We start from the raw sequence: 26,862 nt of genomic DNA, 5'->3' as shown, positions 1-26,862 counted from the left end.
AACAGTATAAGTACATACAGTATAAGCCAACATAGGAACATAGAATATAAACCACAACTTAACATAACTCTCTGGAAGATTACTTATTGAGCCCTATACCCTTGGAGAAGATGGAACCTATAGAACTACTACAGTCACGTGAGGAGGGTGTAAGATGCTCCCACTAGAAGTCCAAGAAAATGGAAAAAAAGGCACTACCAAAGCTGATAGTCAGAAGGAAGATGGATGAGAACATCTTGTCCCTGTGAGACATTCCTATCTCAACGAGTAAAAATGTAAAGATGCTGGAATAAGGGGTATCTGGAAAGGAATGTGAGTAGAACACGGCCTATATGGCACAGAAGAGTGCTGATAAAGCATCGAGATGTAACAAAGGCCTGTGACGTGGAAGACAATGGACACAGACTACGTAACACAGACACCATAACATAGACATAGATGACATAACACAGAGACAAGTTGCTACTGCTTGGCACTTTCCCCTTAGGGACCCGAGAGTCCTAGCACATGATGAGCCAGAGGCTGATGAGGCCAAGGGAAAGGAAGCCCTATGATGACAGCACGTGATGATGAAATGTAGCTCATTAAAGGAAGTTAGGGCCAAAGCAGTTAAGAGGATGCCCTAGAGGCTCGGCAAGCCTAGAGAAGGAAGCAGACTGCTGGGTGACCGTGGCTATAGCTCTGGACCTGAAGGCGAGGTCCTCGGGGGAAAGAGCCGTGACGATGTCAAGTCGAGGAAGGCAGATGACGCAAAGTTCATGACACTGTGGAAACGGGTCGGAACTGCCCTGCCCGGCAAAGGCTCTGGTGAGGCTAAGGAGAAACCCTCTCCCTTTACTTCCAGGGAGCCCGTCCCACTACAGACCTCACCGCTAAGCTGACATCAGATTGCCTCCTGTGAAAGGAAAGGCTTCTCCCCTTCTCCCAACCACTGGCCCCGACACTTAGCTTTTGGAGGACGAGCGGACAAAAGCCATCGTCAGTCAGACAGGGACGTTGAGACGTTCTCAATGTGTGTGCTTCGGTGCTGCCGCTTCCAAGCTGTGGCTACAAGCCTCCTCAGGGTACCTAAGGCAAAACAGAAAAGGTGACTATTGCCCTCAAAAAGAGTAATCCCCGGGACTCCTCCGCACCGCTGCCCCAGCTCACCTCAAAACTTGATTTGACTCTGGAGGCTGCCCAGAAGGTACCTGCAAAAAGAAAAGGGAGATGCTTAGCATGCTGCTGCATAACACTCGCCTATGAGTCAGCCTGCCTAAACCCCGAGTCACCTGCCCTCCTCTGTTCCTTGGCATGCCTAGGGCAGCGACAGCACCCACAAAGAAACAAAGCAGAAAAGCATGATGAGATACTGTGAAAACACAACCTCCCAACCCTGACAAGTATGCCACACCAATACCTTAAGCTTGAACCCACCTGGAACAGGCATGCTGGGCTAGGATAGATGGCAAGCAGACCATCTAAAATAAAGAGAAGAATAAAACATACTTAGAGCCGCACCAAAAACTGAGATCTCAGAAATAACAGCTTCGGTACCCTACTCAATGCTCACCTTGCCCACTCAGCCTTGACAGCTGCTCTCTGCCTCGACTTCCTAAAAAGAAAGAAAAGAGCAGAGCTGTAGCAGCCACCATTTATGCTTCCTCTGCAGAGACAAACAGTGACTGACCTGCACGGGGGAATCCCCTCACCCAGGATGGGTGGCTCTGCCCTGGATTTTATCCTTCTGCAACTAAAAGAAAGTTAGGATGAAAGTCAAAGGGCTGCAGCATAACTTATGGGCTCCAGATATCCTGTGTCCATCTACAAATCCCATCTAGAGTCCAACTACACCCCACATTACAAATCCCAAGTCCCCGGGCCCTCTCCTATCACACCAGGCTATGCGGCAGGGCAGAGCAGCTCCGGCACAAATGTGTGCAGACCCCCGTGACACAGGACAGACAGGACAGGACAGACAACGGGGACACAACAGGAACAGAAACCTCTAGGCAAGGAAAATGGCTGCAAGGACTGAGAGAATGCCAAAGGAAATGACCGAGCTGAGACCGATTGTGAGCTGAAGAGGCTCAGAGAACCCTGGAGGAAGAAGATGCTAACTGAAGGATTTATTCCAAGAACAGCAAAGATGGATGCCTAGGAATCCTACTGTCACAATGCGGTACCTAAGCTCATATTATTACAAGTCCTAATCCAGCACAATGGATCCAGGTGGGGCACAGCTGTCCATACAGCTCAGAACAAGACCTGAAAAATCTGACGGAATGCTTCCAAAGAGAGATGAAAGTCTGACACCTGACTGAGCTCCCGAGTCAAAAGTTCTATGGCCTGGGCGCCAGGCCAAGGAATGCAGAGATCACAGATGCTAACAATGATGCCAAGGTTTCTGACAGGCCCCCCCTAAGGTAAAAGACATGGCATACACAAACAACACATAATGCACAACAGACAAGTGACACGAGACACACCGGGACTGCTCTGCCCTGCTGCACAACTCAGCACTGTGATCAAAAGTGAGACTTTGCTTTCATGGGGCCTAACGAGCCATTTAAGGAACACACCCCCCCTCCAAACTGGACTCAAAAACCCCTCCCAGTAATTCCCAAACCAGCACCATTCCTTCATCCCCTCTGTGGGTCGTAGCCCTCTACTTATCTCTCAGACATCTGGGGATGCCAGTCTGTCTCAGGTGCAAAGAAAGGCCACCTCGTCAGCTGGGAAGGTCCTGCTGGCACTGGGCTGGTGTCTCTCAGACAGCTGTATTAAAGAGAACCAAACATCAGTGCCTGATCTTGGCACCGCATTGGCCAAAACCCCACCACTCTGCTACTCACCGCGCTCCTAAGAAGGCCCGGCACCTCCTAACCCTGACCCCCTGCCATGGATGCAATGCATCTGCACCTGAAAGAAAGTGAGAACATATGTCAAACACCACCAGGATAACTCACAAGCTGCAGACACCTTATGTCAACCTAGGAACAGCATCTAGACCCCAAGTACAGCCCATATTACTAATTCCAACTCCCCATGGTTTGTCCTATTGCAGCAGGCCATGCGGCAGGGCAGAACACCTCCGGCACAAATGTGTGCAGACACCCGTGACACAGAACGTGACAAACAGGGGGACATGAAACACAACACGTCATGCTTACGGTGAGGGCCTCGAGGGGAGAAGGCAAAAGGGACCCCAAAGACACACCAGGGAACACGGCACACCGGACAACAAGACACAGACCGGAGCTGTTCTGCACTGCCCGCCTGAAAGCTGCCATCAACAGTAGAGCCTCTCCCTTTAGCTGTCCTAACAGGCCCTTGGACAAGAATGCTTTTCCCACTGCTATTTTTTAAATCTGTCCCAAGAACTCCCAACCCGCTACTCTCCCATCTCCAGGCCGTGGCCCCCAACTTAGCTTTTGGATGATCGGTGATGTGGATCCACGTTGCACCTGAAATGAGTCTGCCTCGGAGGGCCTCGTGATGGCCTGTCAGCCTCTGGGTCAGCTGCAATAAAGAGAACCAAAACCCAAGTGTGAGTCCAGAGTTATGTGGGCCAAATCCCAGCAAGGCAGCTACTTGCCCTCTCCTGAGTGTTCCTGGCTCCTTCAGCCTCCAGCTTCATCCTGATTCCAAGGCTGTGGCCTTCATTGCGGTGGAACCTGGGTTAGAGAAAGGCAAAGTTCAACGGCATTGCTGTGAGTGCAGTGGATGACCTTGTATGCTGTAAGACATGGCAATGCCTCTGCTAGGCTTCTGAACAGCCTTGTGTCAGGGGGCCCTCAAATAAACAAATAAACACCCTTTCTCACCCTGCTGCCTGCAAACCCCCTCCCAAGAACTCCTAACTGGATACCTGCTCAGCCTCCCTCTCCCAGTCACAACCCTCAACTCACCTGAAGCATCAATCTCAAACATCATCCTTGACACTGGGCAGATCCCTCTTGAGACATGATGAATCTGCTGAAAAATTGTTGTTCTTGAGAGCTGAGCAATAACAACTACTTCTCTCCGCTGCTCACCTTGGCTTCTGGCATCCAGATTTACTTCCTAAAAAGAAAGACAAAGAACAGAGCTGTAACAGAGTCACCAAATACACTTCTGCTGCAGAGACAAATGGGGCCTCACCTGTTTGAGGGAATCCCCTCACCCGGGATGGGGCCCTCTGGCACAGATTTAATCTATCGCAATCTGAAAAGAAAGTTAGGACAAGAGTCAAACTGTTGCAGGATAACTGATGAGCTCCAGATATCCTGTGTCCATCTAAAAATCCCATCTAGAGTCCAACTACACCCCACATTACACATTCCAAGTCCCCAGGCCCTCTCCTATTGCACCAGGCTATGCGGCAGGGCAGAGCAGCTCCGGCACAAATGTGTGCTGACACCCGTGACACAGGATAGACAGGACAGGACAGACAACGGGGACACAACAGGAACAGAAACCTCTAGGCAAGGAAAATGGCTGCAAAGACTGAGAGAATGCAAAAGGAAATGACCGAGCTGAGACCGATGGTGAGCTGATGAGGCTCAGAGAACCCTGGAGGAAGAAGATGCTAACTGAAGGATTTATTCCAAGAACAGCAAAGATGGATGCCTAGGAATCCTACTGTCAGAATCCTCTACCTAACCTCGTAATATTACAAGTCCTAATCCACCATAATGGATCCAGGTGGGGCAGAGCTGTCCATACAGCTCAGAACAAGACCTGACAAGACAGCTGACTGGATGCTTCCAAAGACAGACGAGAGTCTGATGCCTGTCTGAGCTCCCGAGTCAAAAGTTCTGTGGCCTGGGTGCCAGGCCAGGGAATGCAGAGATCACAGATGCTAACAATGATGCCAGGGTTTCTGAAAGACCCCTCAAAGGGCTAAGGTAAAAGACAGGAGATACACAAACAACACATAATGCACAGAAAAGTGACACGAGACACACCAGGACTGCTCTGCCCTGCTGCACACCTCAGCACTGTGATCAAAAGTGAGACTTTGCTTTCATGGGGCCTAAGGGGCCACTTCATGAACATCCCCCAGTCCAAATTGCACTTAAAAACCCCTCCCAGTAATTCCCAAACCAGCACCATTCCTTCATCCCCTCTGTGGGTCGTAGCCCTCTACTTATCTCTCAGACATCTGGGGATGCCAGTCTGTCTCAGGTGCAAAGAAAGGCCACCTCATCAGCTGGGAAGGTCCTGCTGGCACTGGGCTGGTGTCTCTCAGACAGCTGTATTAAAGAGAACCAAACATCAGTGCCTGATCTTGGCACCGCATCGGCCAAAACCCCACCACTCTGCTACTCACCGCGCTCCTAAGGCCCGGCATCTCCTAACCCTGACCCCCTGCCATGGATGCAATGCATCTGCACCTGAAAGAAAGTGAGAACATATGTCAAACACCACCAGGGTAACTCACAAGCTGCAGACACCTTATGTCAACCTAGGAACAGCATCTAGACCCCAAGTACAGCCCACATTACTAATTCCAACTCCCCATGGTTTGTCCTATTGCAGCAGGCCATGCGGCAGGGGAGAACACCTCTGGCACAAATGTGTGCAGACACCCGTGACACAGAACGTGACAAACAGGGGGACATGAAACACGACACGTCATGCTTACGGTGAGGGCCTCGAGGGGAGAAGGCAAAAGGGACCCCAAAGACACACCAGGGAACACGGCACACCGGACAACACGACACAGACCAGAGCTGTTCTGCACTGCCCGCCTGAAAGCTGCCATCAAAAGTAGAGCCTCTCCCTTTAGCTGTCCTAACAGGCCCTTGGACAAGAATGCTTTTCCCACTGCTATTTTTTAAATCTGTCCCAAGAACTCCCAACCCGCTACTCTCCCATCTCCAGGCCGTGGCCCCCAACTTAGCTTTTGGATGATCGGTGATGTGGATCCACGTTGCACCTGAAATGAGTCTGCCTCGGAGGGCCTCGTGATGGCCTGTCAGCCTCTGGGTCAGCTGCAATAAAGAGAACCAAAACCAAAGTCCAGAGTTATGGGGGCCAAATCCCAGCAAGGCAGCTACTTGCCCTCTCCTGAGTGTTCCTGGCTCCTTCAGCCTCCAACTTCATCCTGATTCCAAGGCTGTGGCCCTTATTAGGAGTGGCACCTGGGTTACAGAAAGGCAAAGTTAAATGGCATTGCTGTGAGTGCACTGGATGACCTTGTGTGCTGTAAGACAAGGCAATGCCTCTGCTAGGCTTCTGAACAGCCTTGTGTCAGGGGGCCCTCAAATAAACAAATAAACACCCTTTCTCACCCTGCTGTCTTCAAACCTCCCCCACCCACAATAACTCCTAACGGGATGCCTGCTCAGACACCCTCTTCTAGTCACAATCCTCAACTCACCTGAAGCCTCAATCTCAAACATCATCCTTGACACTGGGCAGATCCCTCTTGAGACATGATGAATCTGCTGAAAAATTGTTGTTCTTGAGAGCTGAGCAATAACAACCACTTCTCTCCACTGCTCACCTTGACTGCTGGCATCCAGATTTACTTCCTAAACAGAAAGACAAAGAACAGAGCTGTAACACAGTCACCACATACACTTCTGCGGCAGAGACAAATGGGGCCTCACCTGCTCGGGGCAATCCCCTCACCCGGGATGGGGCCCTCTGGCACAGATTTAATCCACCTCAATCTGAAAAAAAAGTTAGGACAAGAGTTAACTGTTGCAGCATAACAGAAGAGCTCCAGATATCCTCTGTCCATCTACAAACCCCATCTAGAGTCCAACTACACCCCACATTACAAATCCCAAGTCCCCGGGCCCTCTCCTATCGCACCAGGCTATGCAGCAGGGCAGAGCAGCTCCGGCACAAATGTGTGCTGACACCCGTGACACAGGACAGACAGGACAGACAACGGGGACACAACAGGAACAGAAATCTCTTGGCAAGGAAAATGGCTGCAAGGACTGAGAGAATGCAAAAGGAGATGACCAAGGTGAGACCGATGGTGAGCTGATGAGGCTCAGAGAACCCTGGAGGAAGAGGATGATAACTGAATGATTGATTCCAAGGACAGCAAAGATGGATGCCTAGGAATCCTACTGTCAGAATGCTCTGCCTGCCCTCACATCCTTACAAGTCCTAATCCACCATAATGGATCCAGGTGGGGCACAGCTGTCCATACAGCTCAGAACAAGACCTGAAAAGAAATCAGACGGGATGCTTCCAAAGAGAGAAGAGAGACTGATGCCTGTCTGAGCTCCCGAGTCAAAAGTTCTGTGGCCTGGGTGCCAGGCCAGGGAATGCAGAGATCACAGATGCTAACAACGATGCCAAGGTTTCTGACAGGCCCCCCTAAGGTAAAAGACATGGGATACACAAACAACACACAATGCACAACAGACAAGTGACACGATACACACCGGGACTGCTCTGCCCTGCACACCTCAGCACTGTGATCAAAAGTGAGACATTGCTTTCATGGGACCTAACGAGCCGTTTAATGAACGCACCCCCCCCTCAAAACTGGACTCAAAAACCCCTCCCAGTAATTCCCAAACCAGAACCATGCCTTCACCCCCACTGTGGGTCACAGCCCTCTACTTATCTCTCAGACATCTGGGGATGCTGGTCCCTCTCAGGTGCAAAGAAAGGCCACCTCATCAGCTGGGAAGGTCCTGCTGGCACCACGCTGCTCTCTCTCACACAGCTAGATTAAAGAAAACCAAACATCAGTGCCTGATCTTGGCACCGCATCGGCCAAAACCCCACCACTCTGCTACACTCCGAGCTCCAAAGAAGGCCCGGCACCTCCTTACCCTGACCCTCTGCCATGGATGCAATGCATCTGCACCTGAAAGAAAGTTAGAACATATGTCAAACACCTGCAGGGTAACTCAAAAGCTGCAAACACCTTATGCCAATCTAGGAATAGCATCTAGAGCCCAAGTAAAGCCCACATTACTAATTTCAACTCCCCAAGGCTTGTCCTATTGCAGCAGGCCATGCGGCAGGGCAGAACACCTCCGGCACAAATGCGTGCAGACACCCGTGACACAGAACGTGACAAACAGGGGGACATGAAACACGACACGTCATGCTTACGGTGAGGGCCTCGAGGGGAGAAGGCAAAAGGGACCCCAAAGACACACCAGGGAACACGGCACACCGGACAACACGACACAGACCAGAGCTGTTCTGCACTGCCCGCCTGAAAGCTGCCATCAAAAGCAGACCCTCTCCCTTTAGCTGTCCTAAGAGGCCCTTGCAGAAGATTGCTTTTCCCTCTGCTATTTTTTAAATCTGGCCCAAGAACTCCCAACCTGATACTCTCCCATCGTCCCATCTCCAGGCTGTGGCCCCCAACTTATCTTTTGGATGATCGGTGATGTGGATCCACGTTGCACGTGAAATGAGTCTGCCTTGGAGGGCCCCATGATCGCCTGTGACCCTCTCGGTCAGCTACAATAAAGAAAAACAAAACCAAAGTGTGAATCCAGAGTTATGTGGGCCAAATCCCACCAAGGCAGCTACTTGCCCTCTCCTGAGTGTACCTGGCTCCTTCAGGCTCCCGCTTCATCCTGATTCCAAGGCTGTGGCCTTCATTAGCAGTGGCACCTGGGTTAGAGAAAGTCAAAGTTAAATGGCATTGCTGTGAGTGCACTGGAAGACTGTATCCTGTAAGACATGGCAATGCCTCTGCTAGGCTTCTGAACAGCCTTGTGTCAGGGGGCCCTCAAACAAATAAACACCCTTTCTCACCCTGCTGCCTGCAAACCCCCTCCCAAGAACTCCTAACTGGATACCTGCTCACCCTCCCTCTCCCAGTCACAATCCTCAACTCACCTGAAGCCTCAATCTCAAACATCATCCTTGACACTGGGCAGATCCCTCTTGAGACATGATGAATCTGCTGAAAAATTGTTGTTCTTGAGAGCTGAGCAATAACAACCACTTCTCTCCACTGCTCACCTTGACTGCTGGCATCCAGATTTACTTCCTAAACAGAAAGACAAAGAACAGAGCTGTAACACAGTCACCACATACACTTCTGCGGCAGAGACAAATGGGGCCTCACCTGCTCGGGGCAATCCCCTCACCCGGGATGGGGCCCTCTGGCACAGATTTAAACCATCTCAATCTGAAAAGAAAGTTAGGACAAGAGTCACACTGTTGCAGGATAACTGATGAGCTCCAGATATCCTGGTCCATCTAAAAATCCCATCTAGAGTCCAAGAACATCCCACATTACAAATTCTAAGTCTCCAAGACTTCCCCTATTGCACCAGGCTATGTGGCAGGGCAGAGCAGCTCCGGCACAAATGTGTGCAGACACCCGTGACACAGGACAGGACGTGACAAACAACGGGCACAAGACACAGACAGAAATCTCTTGGCAAGGAAAACGGCTGCAAGGACTGAGAGAATGCAAAAGGATATGACCGAGCTGAGACCGATGGTGAGCTGAAGAGGCTCAGAGAACCCTGGAGGAAGAAGATGCTAACTGAAGGATTTATTCCAAGAACAGCAAAGATGGATGCCTAGGAATCCTACTGTCAGAATCCTCTACCTAACCTCGTAATATTACAAGTCCTAATCCACCATAATGGATCCAGGTGGGGCATAGCTGTCCATACAGCTCAGAACAAGACCTGACAAGACAGCTGACTGGATGCTTCCAAAGACAGAAGAGAGTCTGATGCCTGTCTGAGCTCCCGAGTCAAAAGTTCTGTGGCCTGGGTGCCAGGCCAGGGAATGCAGAGATCACAGATGCTAACAATGATGCCAAGGTTTCTGACAGGCCCCCCCTAAGGTAAAAGACAGGAGATACACAAACAAAACATAATACACAATAGACAAGTGACATGAGACACACCAGGACTGCTCTGCCCTGCTGCACACCTCAGCACTGTGATCAAAAGTGAGACTTTGCTTTCATGGGGCCTAAGGGGCCACTTCATGAACACCCCCCATGTCCAAATTGGACTCAAACCCCCCTCCCAGTAATTCCCAAACCAGCACCATTCCTTCATCCCCTCTGTGGGTCATAGCCCTCTACTTATCTCTCAGACATCTGGGGATGCTGGTCCCTCTCAGGTGCAAAGAAAGGCCACCTCATCAGCTGGGAAGGTCCTGCTGGCACCACGCTGCTCTCTCACACAGCTAGATTAAAGAGAACCAAACATCAGTGCCTGATCTTGGCACCGCATCGGCCAAAACCCCACCACTCTGCTACTCACAGTGCTCCTAAGGAGGCCCGGCACCTCCTTACCCTGACCCTCACCCTCTGCCATGGATGCAATGCATCGGCACCTGAAAGAAAGCGAAAACATATGTCAAACACCACCAGGGTAACTCAAAAGCTGCAAACACCTTATGCCAATCTAGGAATAGCATCTAGAGCCCAAGTACAGCCCACATTACAAACTCCCACTCCCTATGGTTTGTCCTATTGCAGCAGGCCATGGGCAGGGCAGAACAGCTCCGGCAGAAATGTGTGCAGACACCCGTGACACAGAACGTGACAAACAGGGGGACATGAAACACGACACGTCATGCTTGTGGTGAGGGCCTCGAGGGGAGAAGGCAAAAGGGACCCCAAAGACACACCAGGGAACACGGCACACCGGACAACAAGACACAGACCAGAGCTGTTCTGCACTGCCCGCCTGAAAGCTGCCATCAAAAGTAGACCCTCTCCCTTTAGCTGTCCTAACAGGCCCTTGCAGAAGATTGCTTTTCCCTCTGCTAATCTTTAAATCTGCCCCAAGAGCTCCCAACCCACTACTCTCCCATCGTCCCATCTCCAGGCCGTGGCCCCCAACTTATCTTTTGGATGATCGGTGATGGGAATCCATGTTGCACCTGAAATGAGTCTGCCTTGGAGGGGTCTGTGATGGGCTGTGAGCCTCTCGGTCAGCTGCAATAAAGAAAGCCAAAACCAAAGTGTGAGTCCAGAGTTATGTGGGCCAAATCCCACCAAGGCATCTACTTGCCCTCTCCTGAGTGTGCCTGGCTCCCTCAGGCTCCCGCTTCATCCTGATTTCAAGGCTGTGGCCCTTATTAGGAGTGGCACCTGGGTTACAGAAAGGCAAAGTTAAATGGCATTGCTGTGAGTGCACTGGATGACCTTGTGTGCTGTAAGACATGGCAATGCCTCTGCTAGGCTTCTGAACAGCCTTGTGTCAGAGGGCCCTCAAATAAACAAATAAACACCCTTTCTCACCCTGCTGTCTTTAAATCCCCTCCCAAGAACTCCTAAACTGGATACCTGAGCACCCTCCCTCTCCCAGTCACAACCCTCAACTCACCTGAAGCCTCAACCTCAAACAGCATCCTTGACACTGGGCAGATCCCTCTTGTGACATGATGAACCTGCAGAAAAACTGTTCTGCTTGAGATGTGAGCAATAACAACCACTTCTCTCCGCTGCACACCTTGGCCGCTGGCACCCAGATTCACTTCCTAAAAAGAAAGACAAAGAACAGAGCTGTAACACAGTCACCACATACACTTCTGCGGCAGAGACAAATGGGGCCTCACCTGCTCGGGGCAATCCCCTCACCCGGGATGGGGCCCTCTGGCACAGATTTAATCCACCTCAATCTGAAAAAAAAGTTAGGACAAGAGTTAACTGTTGCAGCATAACAGAAGAGCTCCAGATATCCTCTGTCCATCTACAAACCCCATCTAGAGTCCAACTACACCCCACATTACACATTCCAAGTCCCTGGGCCCTCTCCTATTGCACCAGGCTATGCAGCAAGGCAGAGCAGCTCTGGCAGAAATGTGTGCTGACACCTGTGACACAGGACAGGACGTGACAAACAATGGGCACAAGACACAGACAGAAATCTCTTGGCAAGGAAAATGGCTGCAAGGACTGAGAGAATGCAAAAGGAGATGACCGAGCTGAGACCGATGGTGAGCTGAAGAGGCTCAGAGAACCCTGGAGGAAGAAGATGCTAACTGTATGATTTATTGCAAGGACAGCAAAGATGGATGCCTAGGAATCCTACTGTCAGAATGCTGTACCTAACCTCATATTATGCAAGTCCTAATCCACCATAATGGATCCAGGTGGGGCACAGCTGTCCATACAGCTCAGAACAAGACCTGAAAAGAAATCAGACGGGATGCTTCCAAAGAGAGAAGAGAGACTGATGCCTGTCTGAGCTCCCGAGTCAAAAGTTCTGTGGCCTGGGTGCCAGGCCAGGGAATGCAGAGATCACAGATGCTAACAACGATGCCAAGGTTTCTGACAGGCCCCCCTAAGGTAAAAGACATGGGATACACAAACAACACACAATGCACAACAGACAAGTGACACGATACACACCGGGACTGCTCTGCCCTGCACACCTCAGCACTGTGACCAAAAGTGAGACTTTGCTTTCATGGGGCCTAACGAGCCGTTTAAGGAACACACCCCCCCTCCAAACTGGACTCAAAAACCCCTCCCAGTAATTCCCAAACCAGCACCATTCCTTCATCCCCTCTGTGGGTCACAGCCCTCTACTTATCTCTCAGACATCTGGGGATGCCGGTCCCTCTCAGGTGCAAAGAAAGGCCACCTCATCAGCTGGGAAGGTCCTGCTGGCACTGGGCTGGTGTCTCTGAGACAGCTGTATTAGAGAAAACCAAACATCAGTGCCTGATTGTGGCACAACATCAGCCAAAACCCCACCACTCTGCTACACTCCGAGCTCCCAAGAAGGCCCGGCACCTCCTAACCCTGACCCTCTGCCATGGATGCAATGCATCTGCACCTGAAAGAAAGTTAGAACATATGTCAAACACCACCAGGATAACTCACAAGCTGCAAACACCTTATGCCAACCTAGGCAGAGCAACTAGAGCCCAAGTACAGCCCACATTACAAATTTCAACTCCCAAGGCTTGTCCCATTGCAGCAGGCTATGCGGCAGGGCAGAACAGCTCCGGCAGAAATGTGTGCAGACACCCGTGACACAGAACGTGACAAACAGGGGGACATGAAACACGACACGTCATGCTTGTGGTGAGGGCCTCGAGGGGAGAAGGCAAAAGGGACCCCAAAGACACACCAGGGAACACGGCACACCGGACAACAAGACACAGACCAGAGCTGTTCTGCACTGCCCGCCTGAAAGCTGCCATCAAAAGTAAAGCCTCTCCCTTTAGCTGTCCTAAGAGGCCCTTCGAAAAGATTGCTTTTCCCTCTGCTAATCTTTAAATCTGCCCCAAGAGCTCCCAACCCACTACTCTCCCATCGTCCCATCTCCAGGCTGTGGCCCCCGACTTATCTTTTGGATGATCGGTGATGTGGATCCACGTTGCACCTGAAATGAGTCTGCCTTGGAGGGCCCCGTGATGGCCTGTTAGCCTCTGGGACAGCTACAATAAAGAAAACCAAAACCAAAGTGTGAGTCCAGAGTTATGTGGGCCAAATCCCAGCAAGGCAGCTACTTGCCCTCTCCTGAGTGTTCCTGGCTTCTTCAGCCTACAGCTTCATCCTGATTCCAAGGCTGTGGCCTTTACTAGGAGTGGCACCTGGGTTCAAGAAAGGCAAAGTTAAATGGCATTGCTGCGAGTGCAGTGGATGACCTTGTGTGCTGTAAGACCTGGCAATGCCTCTGCTATGCTTCTGAGCAGCCTTGTATCTCAAAAAGACATGATTTCTCTGCCTCAAATAGACACAATTTGCTGCCCTCAAACCCCCCCTCCCCCATAACTCCTAACTGGATACCTGCTCACTCTCCCCTGCTAGTCACAATCCTCAATTCATCTGAAGCCTCAATCTGAAGCATCATCCTTGATATGGGGTAGATCCCCTTTGTGACATCACAAATCTGCTGAAAGAAGTGTTATGCTTGACACAAGCTGGAATTTTAGGGAGTTGCACTTCTCAAAAAAAGAAAAACAACAACCCAAAAAACCCCCCCAAACAACGCAAAATAAAACCCCAAAACAAACCCAAAAAAAAAAACCAACAACCCAAAACAAACCCAAAGAAAAAAACCAAAAACAAACCCAAAAAAAAAAAACAAAACAAACCCAAAAAAAAAAAAAACCCAAAACAAACCCAAAAAAAAAACCACCACAACCCCCCCCCAAAAAAAACCTCAAAAAATCTCCACACCAAAGAAAGCCAAAGAAACAACAACCAAAAAACAAGCCAAAAAAACAAAGTCCTCCAAAAAAACAAACCCCCCCAAGAAAACAGCAAAAAGAACCCCAAGAACAATACCAGAAATTGCAAATGAGCTTAACCACCCCTATACACAAAACTCAAAATCATGAGCTTAAGTATTACCTGTGTTCTATGCTGTTTTCTTCGCAGTATCTTCAAAGCCTGTGTTGCTTTAGATACCCAGAAACACCTGCTGGAAACAAGCTGAGATGAGCTGAAAGAGCCTCTTCACTGAAATGAGGGGAGAGCTCTTATCCCAGCACAGAGAAGGAATGAAACCCCTCAGCCACGGCTGGGGTTAATATACCCCTGATGGTGCCCGCCTCTCGTTCCCATGGCACCCAGGAAAAGGGAGGGGTCAAACCCCACCGGGCATAAAAGCCCTCAGAGCAGCTGCAGCTGTTTCGCTCCTCTGACTCAGATTCAAGGGGAGTAAAGGGCTTGTTATAGAAGAAAACTCTTCAGAAAAATAACAGTGTTTTCTTTTTTGCAGCAACTACTTGGAGCAAAAGGGCAGAAAACTGGTAAGATATAAAACTTTCTGTTTGGGCAGCATGACTAGATAAATTGGGTAATTTGCTGTTAGCTTACATAATTGTTCCTTAGTGGCTGCCAAGTCGTAGTTCATGTGTGACTAAGCCAGTGGAGAAGAATACTAATGATATGAATAGTCTAAGTTTCCTTGGGACCTCTAATTCAGGCTATCTACATTTTAAGTAAAAAATAAAAAAAAATAAAAGCCTCTCTAAAGGTAGTGTAAGGGTTAAGTGCATGCCAGGCTCACCCTTCTCTGAGATACTCAGTCCTATGGCATAGAAAGAAGTGCCCTGAAATGTAGTTTTAAACTCTTAAAATGCTGAAAAAGGCAGAGCTTCCTTCCAGGGAAGCCCTTAAAAAGAGGAAATGGGGCAGTTACCTCTACTGCAACCAATACAATGGCAAATAAATAGCTTCTGCCCTTTAATTTACTCTCCTTAAATATTGGGAAAAGAGGGGTTTTCCTCACTTTAAATCTCGCCAGTGATGAAAAAAGCGGGATTTTTACCTCAGTTCAAACCATTAAGATGGAGGGATAGCTGGCCTTCTCCCTCAATTTAGGCCTCAGGACAACAAAAAGAGGGTGGCTGCCCTTAATTCACACCCATAAGAAACATTGTCAAAGTTTTCCCCTTCTTTTTACACTGCCAAATAATAGAAAACGGTGACTCCCTGTCAATTAACACCCCTAGCACCATAGAAAAGGCAGGGATTCTTTCAACTGAGACCATTAAAATTGCAGGGGAAGCAGAGTCCCTCCAAGTTTGAGTACAAAAAATAATGGAAAAGGAAGCTTTTCCCCTTTTTTTCTAAACCCTTTTTCTCCTAATAACCCCTCTGCTTTCTGGGAGTGCTCTGGAGGGTCTGGGGGCTCTGGGGAGAGACTGGCACAGTAAAAGGGGAAAGCTGAAAGCCCTCTCCTGGAACCCCACATGCTGCCTGGCCTGCTCAGATGCTGCCCGGTGGCAAAAGGGCTCTTCCCTTGGCATTTTATCAAAGTGATGCTCTGTGCCCGGGTGGGTTCAGCTGCTCCCTAGTCCGTGCTGGATGCTCTGACCATAGCTCCTGGAGGGACACTTGGGATACCCCTGTTAGCCCCTCTGCCCTAGCAGCGCCCTGTGCAGGTGTGCCCGGGTAACCCTCTGAAAGCAGCTGGTCACACGGGGCGCTGCTAGACCTTGGACTGGGGGTTGAGGTGAAGAAAGGTCCTGTGAGGAGCTCCTTCCCCTACACAGCCCTTCGTCTGCCCCTTAAACCATGGGGTGCCAGACTTTCCTTTCTAAGGAAATTAACAGCCTTTTCTCTCTGTGTGCCCATGGCAGAAACTGCGATTCGGCCTCCAAAACTCCAGAGAACAATTTCTCCCAGACTGCAGCTGCCAACACCAAGAACTCTTGCTGCCCTCAGAGTGCCACGTGCCTCCTGCGAACAGACATCGACACGCAGCAGGGGTGAGTTTGGTTTTACAGGGAAGAGGGCCGGCATAGGATTTCTCCAGGAGCAAAGCTGCCCCCACCGAGAACTCGGGCTGCCCTGGCAGTGCCAAGCACCTCCTAGTGCAAACTGGCATCAGGAAACTCAGGGGGTGAGTTTTTCTGTGCAGAAGTTCTCCCAGACCAAACCTGAGAGCATGTAACCCTAACCACAACAACTTAACTGGGTCCAAGACTTACAACCTTCAGACTGGCAGTGTGGGACTCGAGCCGCTGTGCCACCGCTGGCCCCTTTCTAAAGCATTCCACTGCAGTCCTAAAACTCTGCCTTCTCAGAGGGTGTTTTCTCTGACCCTGACCATAATCTTCAAAATATGCTAAAGAATCATAAAATGGCTTTGAAAAAGCCCCAACAATACCCTAAAAAGTCCCAGGAGAGTCCCTTCCAAAATCCTCTAAATAGCTTTAAAAGTCCTGGGAAAAAAAACTCAAAAAGACATGCTCAGTCTCCAAACTCTACCTCTTGCTGTCTAGCCCACAGATGTCACCCCTACCTTTTTGCAGTGGGTCTGTTGTTCTTTGAAGGTTCTGTCATTGACCTGGTGTGTGAAGGTTGCTGTCTGGTCTCGCTGTTAGGGTTGCTGTGTTGCACTGCTGTTGGGAGAAAAGGCTGTTTTTGGGGGGGCTGGTCAGGCTGAGGTTAGGGCTGGGGTGAGGGGTGGTACAGCTGTACCCTGTACCCCTGATCTCCACTGGACTGTCCAGCCCTCAAGGCCTCTCCCTTTACCCTTCAACTGGTCCCTCTGCCCCCCAGCCCTCAGCTCCTGTGTGTGACCCTTAACCCCTCTCTTATCCCCAACCCCTTTCCCATCTCCTTCCCTTCCCCATCCCATCCTTTCCCCTATCCCCATTCCCTTTCCTCTAACATTCCATCCTCTCCCCATCCTTATTCCCCTCCCCTTTCCCCATTCCAATCCTCCTTCCCCATCCCGTCCCATCCCTCATCCCCTATCCCCATCCCATCCTCTCCCCTCTCCTCATCCCCGTTCTTATTCCCATCCCATCCTTTTCCCTTTTCCCTTTCCCCTTTCCTCTCCCCATCCCATCCCTATTCCCATCCCCTTTCCCGTCCCATCCTCTTTCCCTACTCCCCTTTATTTCTCCTCTCCCCATCCCCATCCCACCCCCTCCCTATTCCCATCCCCTTCCCTCCCCCCTCCTCTATCCCATCCCCATCCTCCCGCTGGCCCGGGCCGTGCTGCCGCCGGGCCGGCAGGGGCGGTGTGCGGGCCCCGCGGGCGCGGAGCGGGGGCCGCGGAGCGGGCGGAGGGCGCTGCCCGGGACCGCCCCGCTCCCTCTCAGACCGGGCCCGCTGCCCCCGGCCCGGGCAGCGCCGCGGCAGCGGCGGCGCAGCGAGGCCGGCGGGGCGGCCGGAGGATGCGGGCGGGGCGGGCACGCTGCCGTTCCCGGGTCGGGCAGCTAGAGAGCAGTGCAGGGAGCCCGAGCCCGGCGCTCCCTTCCTGTGGGCAAGGCCGACAGCGCAGCCGAGCGCCGGCCGAGGCCCGGCCCGGCCGCCCCCTCTGCGCTCGCCCATGGCGGAGACCAAGATCATTTACCACATCGACGAGGAGGAAACGCCGTACCTGGTGAAGCTGCCCGTGCCGCCGGAGAAAGTCACGCTGGCCGATTTCAAAAATGTCCTCAGCAACCGGCCCGTGCACAGCTACAAGTTCTTCTTCAAGTCCATGGACCAGGATTTCGGGTGAGCGGCCGCGCTCCGGGCGCGCCCCCGTCCTCGCTGCGCTCTGCGAGCCGCGGCCCGGGCTGGGCTCGCAGCATCCCCGGGGCACCTGCCGTGCTCGGCCCGGCCCGGCACCGCCGGCGCCGCGAACATGGCGGGCGCGCCGGGCCGCGAGCTCGGGTCTGCCGCGATCGCGTCCCGCCGTGCCCCGGGACCCCTCGGTGCCCACTCAGGAGAGCCCCGGGCCCGCCCGGAGCCGCCGCGGTGCCTCCGGGCCCGAGCTGGGGCGGCGGGGACGGGCGGCTGCAGTTGTCACCGCGCCCGGAGAGGCCGCGCAGCGCCCGGGCAGAGCGGGCGGGCCCAGGGTGAGCGCCCAGGGGTCCCGGGGAAGAGCGGGGGAACCGCGGGCAGCGCTGCCACCGCCGCTGTCACAGATCTGACGGGTCACATCCTCGGGGTTGGACAGGTGACAGGCGGCCCCGGTTGAACGGGTGTGAAATGGTCGGTGGGTAAATGGGGGACGAGTGGTCAGTGGTCAAACCGGCGTGAAATGGTTAGTGGTCAAATGAATGTCAAAGGGCTGGTGGTCAAATGAATGTCAAATAGGGGACAAGGGGTCAGTGGTTAAAAGAGTGTGGAATGGTCAGTGGTCACACGGGTGATAAGCGGTCAGTGGTCAAGTTAATGTCAAATGGGGGAGAAGGGGTCAGTGGTCAAAGAGGTGTGGAATGGTCAGATGGGCGATGACTGGTTGGTGGTCAAATGGGTGTGAAAGGGTCAGTGGTCAAAAAAACAGGGGACAAGGGGTCAGTGGTCAAATGGCTGACAAGTGGTCAGGGGTCAAACGGTCAGGGGCTGTGCTCAGACCACAGCTGTCAAATCCTCGAGGTCAGACAGGTGTCAGACGGTCCCTGGTCAAATGGGTATGTACTGGCCGCTGGTCAAATGAGTATGAACTGGTCAGTGGTCAAATGGGTGTCAGATGTTGGTGGTCAAATGGGTATGAACTGGTCAGTGGTCAGACAGGTTCAGGGGCTGTGCTCAGACCGTGACTGTCAAATCCACTGGGGCCAAACAGATGTTGGCCAGACACCTGGCCACACAGGTGTCACAGAGTCCCTGTTTGAACAGGTGACAATCGCCTGGTGGTCAGACAGCTCCAGGGGCTGTGAAACCCTCCATGGTCACATGGCTGAAGATGGTCAGTAGCCAAACAGGTGACAGATGGTCAATGCCCTCTTCCAAGGGCATAAGCTGAGCTGGACGAGAGCAGGGCTGGACTTTGAGATGACCTCTGTGGTGGCCAGAGGCAGGTGAGTGCTCGAGCCAGGGGTTTGACATCGTCCTGTGCCACCGGGCTTGGCGACAGCCAGAATAAAATAAACCAATGCAAGTCACTTTGACAGTTTGCCAGACAGTAACTTTCAAAACGTATTAATCCTTTTGTAGCAAATCACTTCTCTTTGTACTCGCATCTGTTGCTGGCAAGGCAATTTTGCACAGTTAAATGCCTTGCCAGGAATAAAAAAAATAAAAGTGGAGCAGGTTTGTGGGAAACTCGTGCGGACCTGACTCCAAAACCGCCGTGGTTGAGGTACAGGGTTGGTGTTTGGTGAGATAGATCACCCCAAGCATCCTTGGATGTGTTGTGCAGCTTCTTTTTTATCCCTGAGACCCAAGCCTTTCATGCTGATTGTGTTTTTCTCCTTGATGGAATATGGATATTGTTTGTTGACACGGATTTCTGATGTGGTGAGTTGTTAGTGTTGGCTTGTAACCACAGGAGTGTTCGTGGATTGACTTCTTGTTTTTCTGACTTGTGCAAACATTTTTTTTGAGGGGGGAAACAACCCCGCAAAATGTTTGTTTTCAAAAGAAATGTGATTATTGGTAAATTTCCCTCCTTCACCTCCCCGAGTGACAGGGACACGTTGTTGTCGTAGAAATTCAATGTTTGTGGTTTGATTTCACTAAAGGAGGTTGGGATTGTTCAGGCAGCTGCTGCATCGTTCCCAGTGCCACAGAAATTTGCAAGTAGGAAATATAAACTGTGCTGAGGCATCTCGAACACACGGGGATGTTTTGGTTTTTGACCAGGAAACAGAGTTTGTAACAAACCCTAGAGTGGATTTTGTTAATAGTCTGAAAATTGAGGTGAAACTTGTCTGTTATTCTTAGAAATGGACATGATGGAAGATGAAGGGCTGCGAGGACCAAGACCTGGAAATTCAGTCTCTATTATTTAATCAACAGCATTTGGTGACAATCCATGGCCTCAAAACGGCTCAGAGTGACTGTGATGTGGGACTCCTGAGCTTTGTTTGCATTTATTTTCTATGTCTTGTTCCTTTTGTGTTTGTGCCTCTCTGAACCCAAAATATTTGGGAAAATCAGAACAAAATTCTGAAATCGGAAGAAAATTAAGCAAAATCTTGGCTTAGTGAGTGTTAGTAGTAAATATGGGCTTTGTTTTCATCATCTTATCTGCAAACTGACTTTTCGTAGAATCATGGAATATCCTGAGCTGGGAGGGATTGTCCAGCCCCAGACACCCCAAAATCCCATCGTGGGAGCTCCTGGGGCTGGGACCATCCCCTGGGGCTGTGCCCAGAACCCGCTGGGGGAAAAACCAAAATCCCTCCCAACTCCCTTAGCCCAGCTCCATCCTTGTAATTGTTACAAACAGGCAATTCCAGCTGCTGCTGCCACAAACCATAACAGAGCTGTGGCTCTTGAATTTCTCCCTTCTGTGCCTGAAAATCTCCTCCAGAGCAGCTCTTGCCTGGAAGGGGAGCTGCAGGGATGTTTTGGGTGTCCTCCCCAATGGTGCCAAGCTGGGATTTGGCTTTGTCCCTTTAGGGCAGTCCCTAAAATCCTGAATTTTTTAACTGAAATGTGAAAAGCAGTGGTTGTGTTAGAAAAACAAATGCTTTCCTGCAGGATTGGAAACTGACTTTTCGTAGAAACATGGAATATCCTAAACTGGGAGGGATTATCCAGCCCAGAGATCCCAAAATCCCATCGTGGGAGCTCCTGGGCAGTGCCCAGAACCCTTTGGGGGAAGAACCAAAATCCCAAAATCCCTCCCAACTTCCTTGGCACAGCTCCATCCTTTTAATTGTTACAAACAGGCAATTCCAGCTGCTGTTGCCACAAACCATAACAGAGCTGTGGCTCTTGAATTTCTCCCTTCTGTGCCTGAAAATCTCCTTCAGAGCAGCTCTTGGCTGGAAGTGGAGCTGCAGGGACGTTTTGGGTGTCCCTGTGGTGTCCTCCCCAATGGCACCAAGCTGGGGTTTGGTTTGGTCCATAAATCCCTGACGTTTTTCACTGTGCAATGTGAAAAGCAGTGGTTGTGTTAGGAAAACAAATGTTTTCCTGCAGGATTGGAGGGAGCTGACTCCTTGCAATTCTGCACATGCTGTTGTAATTAAGGCCCAGCCTTTCCTGGATGCTGCAATAATGGAATAAATCCTGTGCTCACAAACCCTGCATGTGCTGAATGCTTTCCAGCTGGGATGGGATGGAGCTGGATCCTGCATGGAGCGTGGAATTCAATGGAATTCAAGCCCTGTGTTCTTTGCTCCTTGGAAGGTGCAGGAGGAGGTGTGGGAGGGTGACAGTCCCTTCTGAGCTTTGCTTACAGTTTAATTTAGAAATTAAATTATTAATTTGTTATAAATATATATATATAAAATTATATTAATTAAATTACACTATAAACTAATTTAATTTAAAATTTATTTAATTCAAATAATTAAATAAAATTATAATATATAATGTATATTGTATATGTTATATGTATTATATATTTATATATTATATAAATATATCTTTATATTATAAATTAAATAATTTAATTATTACATTTCAAGTTTAATATAATTTTTAAAATTTGTTGCCCTGCCACTTTCCCCTGTGCCAGTTCTGACCCACATAGGGATGGCCCTGCCTTTTCTCTGCTTTCCTCCTGCCTCCATCTGTACCATAATGCTGATTTTAAGGTGCAGCATGTCCGACGAAGTGCTTTTGTAGCTTCTGTTTTTATTCTGGTTGCTGAAAAACCAAGCAGGGATGTTCTGTAACAGCCTCACTGCTGTGACAGCATCCACCAGCAGTGAAATTTAGGAGAGGTGATGTTTGAGGAATGTTTTTCTAGACTAGGGACTGTGTCATCAGCTGATTTAATTAATTCCAGCCACTGATTCTTTCCTCACGGCGAAGCTCAGAGGTCATTTCCCATCAGTGGCACTGCTGATTCTCAGGTTACAGCCCCACAGAATTCTGTTAATTCTTTGATGATTAAAAAAATGACAGCTAATGAACACATCTAAAAATAAAGCTGCAGCTTGTGATGCAGCTTGGGCTCTGGTGGTGGACCAGTGACAGCTGTGTTCGATCCAGATGATTCATCAGGAATCTCTTGACCGATCCTGCAACAGGAATTCCTTTCTGCTTTGAAATATTTGATATTTCCAGAGCTTTGCTCGTAAAACACAATCAGCAGGAGCACAAAAGGATCAATGTGGAGGATCCAAGCAATTAAAGATGTTACATTTTCTGTAAATTTATTTATTTAATTAAACATATTTAATTTTATATTTAGTTTTCTGTAAGTTGATTTATTTAATTAAACAGATTTCATTTTCTGTACATTTATTTATTTAATTAAACATATTTCATTTTCTGTAAATGTATTTATTTAATTTTCTGGTTTGAAGTTTTGCTGTTCCAGTGTGGACAGCAGAGTTTCAGTGAAGAACTGAACCCTCCTAAAGACCTTTTCTGTCCAGAGTTGGATAAAAATTCCTGTTTGTTGTGGTTCCTGTGAGTGGGGCAGGAGGAAGAGCAGAGTTGTGTCTGTTCTGGCACCCTTTTGGATGAGGTTCAAATCCTCATTCTTTCCATTGTGTGCACTAATGCTCCTCTGATTATTCCTCTGCAGGGACTCCTCCAAGGAGTGGCTTTTTCAGCGTTCCTTTGGTATCAGACCAAGAACTCCCTTTCAATCTGCACTTAGAGCTGCAGCTAAAAATTGGTTTTTTGGTTGAAAACCAGTGAGAAAATGAGATTTAAAGCAGTAGGAATCCAGTTTGGGAGCTGATGGGGTAATTTTTAATAGGAAAGAGACATTTTGTGCCTTTTTTTCTGGAGGCAGTGCAGCACCCCTGCACTCACGCTTGCCTGAACGTGAGTCAGGAGTTGGTTTCTAACTCCTAAAAGGATTTTCTGAGTTCTTCCAACCCCTGAGAGGAGGTAAAACCAGGAATCCTGACTGCCAGATCTCTTGCTGTGCTGTAATTTCATCGTTAGGTCAAAGGAGTGGCTTTTTCGACATTCCTCTGGTATCAGCCCAAGAGCTCCCTTTCAATCTGCACTTGGAGCTGCAGCTAAAAACTGGCTTTTTGGTTGAAAACTGGTGAGAAAATGAGATTTAAAGCAGTAGGAATGCAGTTTGGGATTGGGAGCTGAATGGGATAGTTTTGAGTAGGAGAGGGACATGAGAAGCATTTTTTGCCTTTTTTCTGTTTTTACCTTTGCCACAAGGGTGAGTTAGGAGTTGGTTTCTAACTCCTAAGAGGATTTTCTGATTTTTTTCCCCGCTTTCTTTCAGATTAATTCCTGGAAAATTTAAGGCCAAAGTTCTATTAGATTGTGGATTTAAAGCTACAAATAACAGGTTTATAAACATTTTTGGGAATGTGAGGTGACAGAACTCTGGAGGGACAGAGGGGAGTTTTAGAGGGGATTTTTGGGATGGGATTTTTTCCCTGGGATGGATTTCCCAGAGAATCTGTGGCTGCCCCAACCCTGGAAATTTCCAAGGCTAGGTTGGAACACCCTGGGTTGAATTTTCAAATCCCTCCCAAGCCAAACCCTTCTGGAATGTCCATCAAATTCCCATTTAGAAGTCAAATGCAGTTGGGCTGGTGCAGCTTTGGAATGAAATTTTGCATTTTGCTCTCCCTTTGCATATTTAAAAAGGTTCATTTCTCTCCCTGTGATGCACAAAATCCCAGCCCCTTTTATCTGAGCTGTTTCTCTCAGACTGCTGAGATGATTTTTCAGAAGTGGGAGGTGGGAAAACAAACAGGCAGAGCTGGGCAGGTGACGAATTCCATGGGGCCCCTCCCAGAAGAAGCTCCCTGGGGATTTTTCCAGCTCCTGGATGATGTTTCCATGAGGAATTTTTGGAGGAGCACCATTTCTTGCTGCCTTCTTGGCAGTTTTAAAAAGTTTTAGCTGAGTGATTTGTGGTTTTAGAGCTCTGTAATTTTTATTTCCCTTAAATGACTCAAAGAGCTGTTGGCAAATGTGGTTTTTTGGATGAGGGACAAAGAGTTAGTGGGAAAAGCTTCTGATCTACCTGGAATACAGAATTTTTGTGTCCTTCTGGATCCTCTAAATTGGACTAATGATAAAGAACTCAAAAATCTGTGTCAGGTACCCTGTGAGTCCCTGAGATTTGTGTTCTCAGTTCTTCAGGAACACAATAATAAATGAAATCATCTCTGCCTTTCCCTTGCCACTCCTGAAATGAGGGAGGTTGGCTGGCCGTGGTTCTGTGGACACCAAAATCCTGCAATCTGTGCTAGAAATGCAATTTTTCTAAGTGAAGTAGTAGGAAAAAAAAGTGTTGTCGTTCAGCTTGGAATAGCAAATCCATGCCTAAAAGTGAAGGTGGGGCTGGGGAATTGCATTTATTACCAAAATCTTGTTTAATTTCTCTGCTGGAAAACCTTTCCCGTGGTGAAAACACAGATTTTTCACTCAGTGTGATGCAAATCTTTAAAGAGACACCACAATCCCATTCCAAAAATGCCTGTTTCTTCATTTATGGCATTTGATTTATGGGACTTTGTGACAAGCTGGCAATCTCTCTTTTAATACCCACACCAACTTGTAGGTCCAGTTATACTTTGAATTTGCAGTGTGGGTGGAATTTATTACCTTGTATGAAGACAAGAGGTTTTTCTTTTTTGGTTTTTGGTTTTTTTATTTTTATTTTTGGACCCAGTTTTTCATGGTGTGAGGAGTGAAGTGCCCCGGGATGGTTTTTTGGAGCTCTCAGGACCTGCAGAGCTTTGGATTCCCACCCTGCTCATCCCTGAGAGCTTTTTTATTTTATTTTCAGTGTTCTGCCCTGAGTTTGGAGCATAATTGCACCCTCGGGAAAGCCAAACCCCAGGCAGCTGTTGGAAATGGGCATTAAAGCTTTTACAGTTTTATTTTTTCCCCCTAGGCTGTTCTCAAGAACTGCTTAATTTTATGGGGGCTTGTTAATATTTATTGTTTATTGGGAATGTGTGTTCGGGTCAGGATTTTTGTGACCTGTCCCTTTGTACTGAGATTTTTCTTGTTTTTCTGGCAGAGATGTGTGTGTCCCTTGGGAATAAATTCATTAACACCTGGGAGATTGAAATCCAGGCACATAAATAATTTAGTAAATAATACAGGGAGGAAAGAGGGAACTAAGAGAAAAGCCTGGAGATTTTCAGTGGGGCTAAAGTGCTTTGCTTGTTTTATTCCAAACCTTTTCTGAGGAAATTGAGGAAAAGAAATTTTAATGTTTCAGGAATCTAAAAATCACTCATTTCCTTGGCTTGTCTGCAAAAATAATATTTTTCCTAGTTTAGCTGGTCATGGAGCGAGATGTAACACCATGCACAGTTGTGTCTAGCAGTGCTACAATTGAACCAGACTCTGTAGATCTCAATTTAAATGCCACAAAAATCTGGATTTTAGTGGGATTTTCACACTTTGAGCACTGCATAGCTATTGAAATATTGTTCCTTAAGGAGCAAAAAAGCAAATTAGATTCCCTGCATGCCACTGCTCTTGGACAGCCAGTCATAAATAGTTTATATGTTATAGAAATATCGTAATATTTATTAAGTAAATTTACGTAAGTAAATTAAGTATAAAATATAAAATATTTAAAGTATTTATTTATATTTTTAAATATAAAGTATTTTGAATATAAAATATTTTAGGTATTTAAGTATACCTAAAATATAAAATATTTGAAGTATAAAATAGAAAATGTTTTAATATAAAAAGTATAAAATAGAAACTATTTTTATAAAATATTTAATTTTAAATATTTTATACTTAATTTGGAGGGAATGGAGCAGGATTTCTGGCTTGGGGCTGAAAGGGGAGGATGATGCAGGGCTTGGCTGGCAGCCCAAGCAGCAGTTGGTTCAAAACACGTGGGTTTTTTTGGAAGGAGTCCCTGCGGCACTGCTGAGGGCTGCCAGGACCTTGCAGTGTGAGGCAGAGGGCAAAATGGGATTGCTGCACATGGAAATTCCCTTTGTGTCCGAGAGTCAGAGTCACACAAGGAAGAAAAACCCATTTTATTCATGTGTTTATCCCTGTAAATTCAGTGCATTATTTTCATTCCTTTTTCTGCATTGGTTGGGTGGCTGAAGGCTCTCTGTGCTTCCCTCCCTCCTAACTTTCTTTTTGGATTTGTGTTCCTAAACCCCTCACCAAGTAAGGAGGTTTTCTGCTGAAAATCCCATTTTATTCCAGTGTTTATCCCTGTAAATTCAGCACATGACTTTATTTTCAGAGGAAAGGAGAATTTTCTCCTGCATTGGAAGGGTGGCTAAAGGTTCTCTGTGCTTCCCTCCCTCTTTTTGGGATTCTTTTTGGATTTGTGTTCCTGAGCAGAATTCCTAGCTCCCCTCACCAAGTAAGGAGGTTTTCTGCTGCTCCAAATTCTGTCTTTAAACTTAAAAAATTCCAAGGACCTTTTGAGCTGGGCTGTTCTGCACTTTTCCAGCAGCACAATGTCCCAGCTCGAGGTGACACAGCACTGTGCTGCAGGGCAGAGCCTCAATAAATGGAATGATCCTTGAATAACCATAAAAAGTAAAGTTTTATATTTAAAATCAGCGCAAATTTGGGGCTGATCCTCTGCTGAAAGAACACAATAATTTTTGTATCATTCATATGCTTAAACTTAGCTTAATTTGAGCTTTGGTGCAGGACCAAGGTGCCAAAACCTCTACAGCATCCC

At 48.6% G+C, this 26,862-nt stretch overlaps 1 protein-coding gene across 3 annotated transcripts in view; it reads left to right on the top strand.

Moving 5' to 3' along the window:
* The first annotated feature begins 17,548 nt into the window (after window positions 1–17,548).
* DVL1 (dishevelled segment polarity protein 1) overlaps window positions 17,549–26,862 on the top strand; it is a 45,863-nt gene continuing 36,549 nt past the window's right edge. For all 3 annotated transcript variants that reach the window (XM_054291890.1, XM_054291889.1, XM_054291891.1), the window contains exon 1: window positions 17,549–17,855. In XM_054291890.1, coding sequence (XP_054147865.1) covers window positions 17,686–17,855 — 170 coding nt within the window. In that variant the 5' untranslated portion in view covers window positions 17,549–17,685. The remainder of the gene's footprint in view (window positions 17,856–26,862) is intronic.

The sequence above is a fragment of the Melozone crissalis genome, unplaced genomic scaffold (genome assembly GCF_028551555.1).
Source record: "Melozone crissalis strain CALT ecotype California unplaced genomic scaffold, PUWL_Pcris_2 ptg000107l_1, whole genome shotgun sequence".
NCBI lineage: Eukaryota > Metazoa > Chordata > Aves > Passeriformes > Passerellidae > Melozone > Melozone crissalis.
The sequence above is the reverse complement of the archived record's forward strand: the minus strand, read 5'-3'. Positions and strand labels throughout refer to the sequence as shown.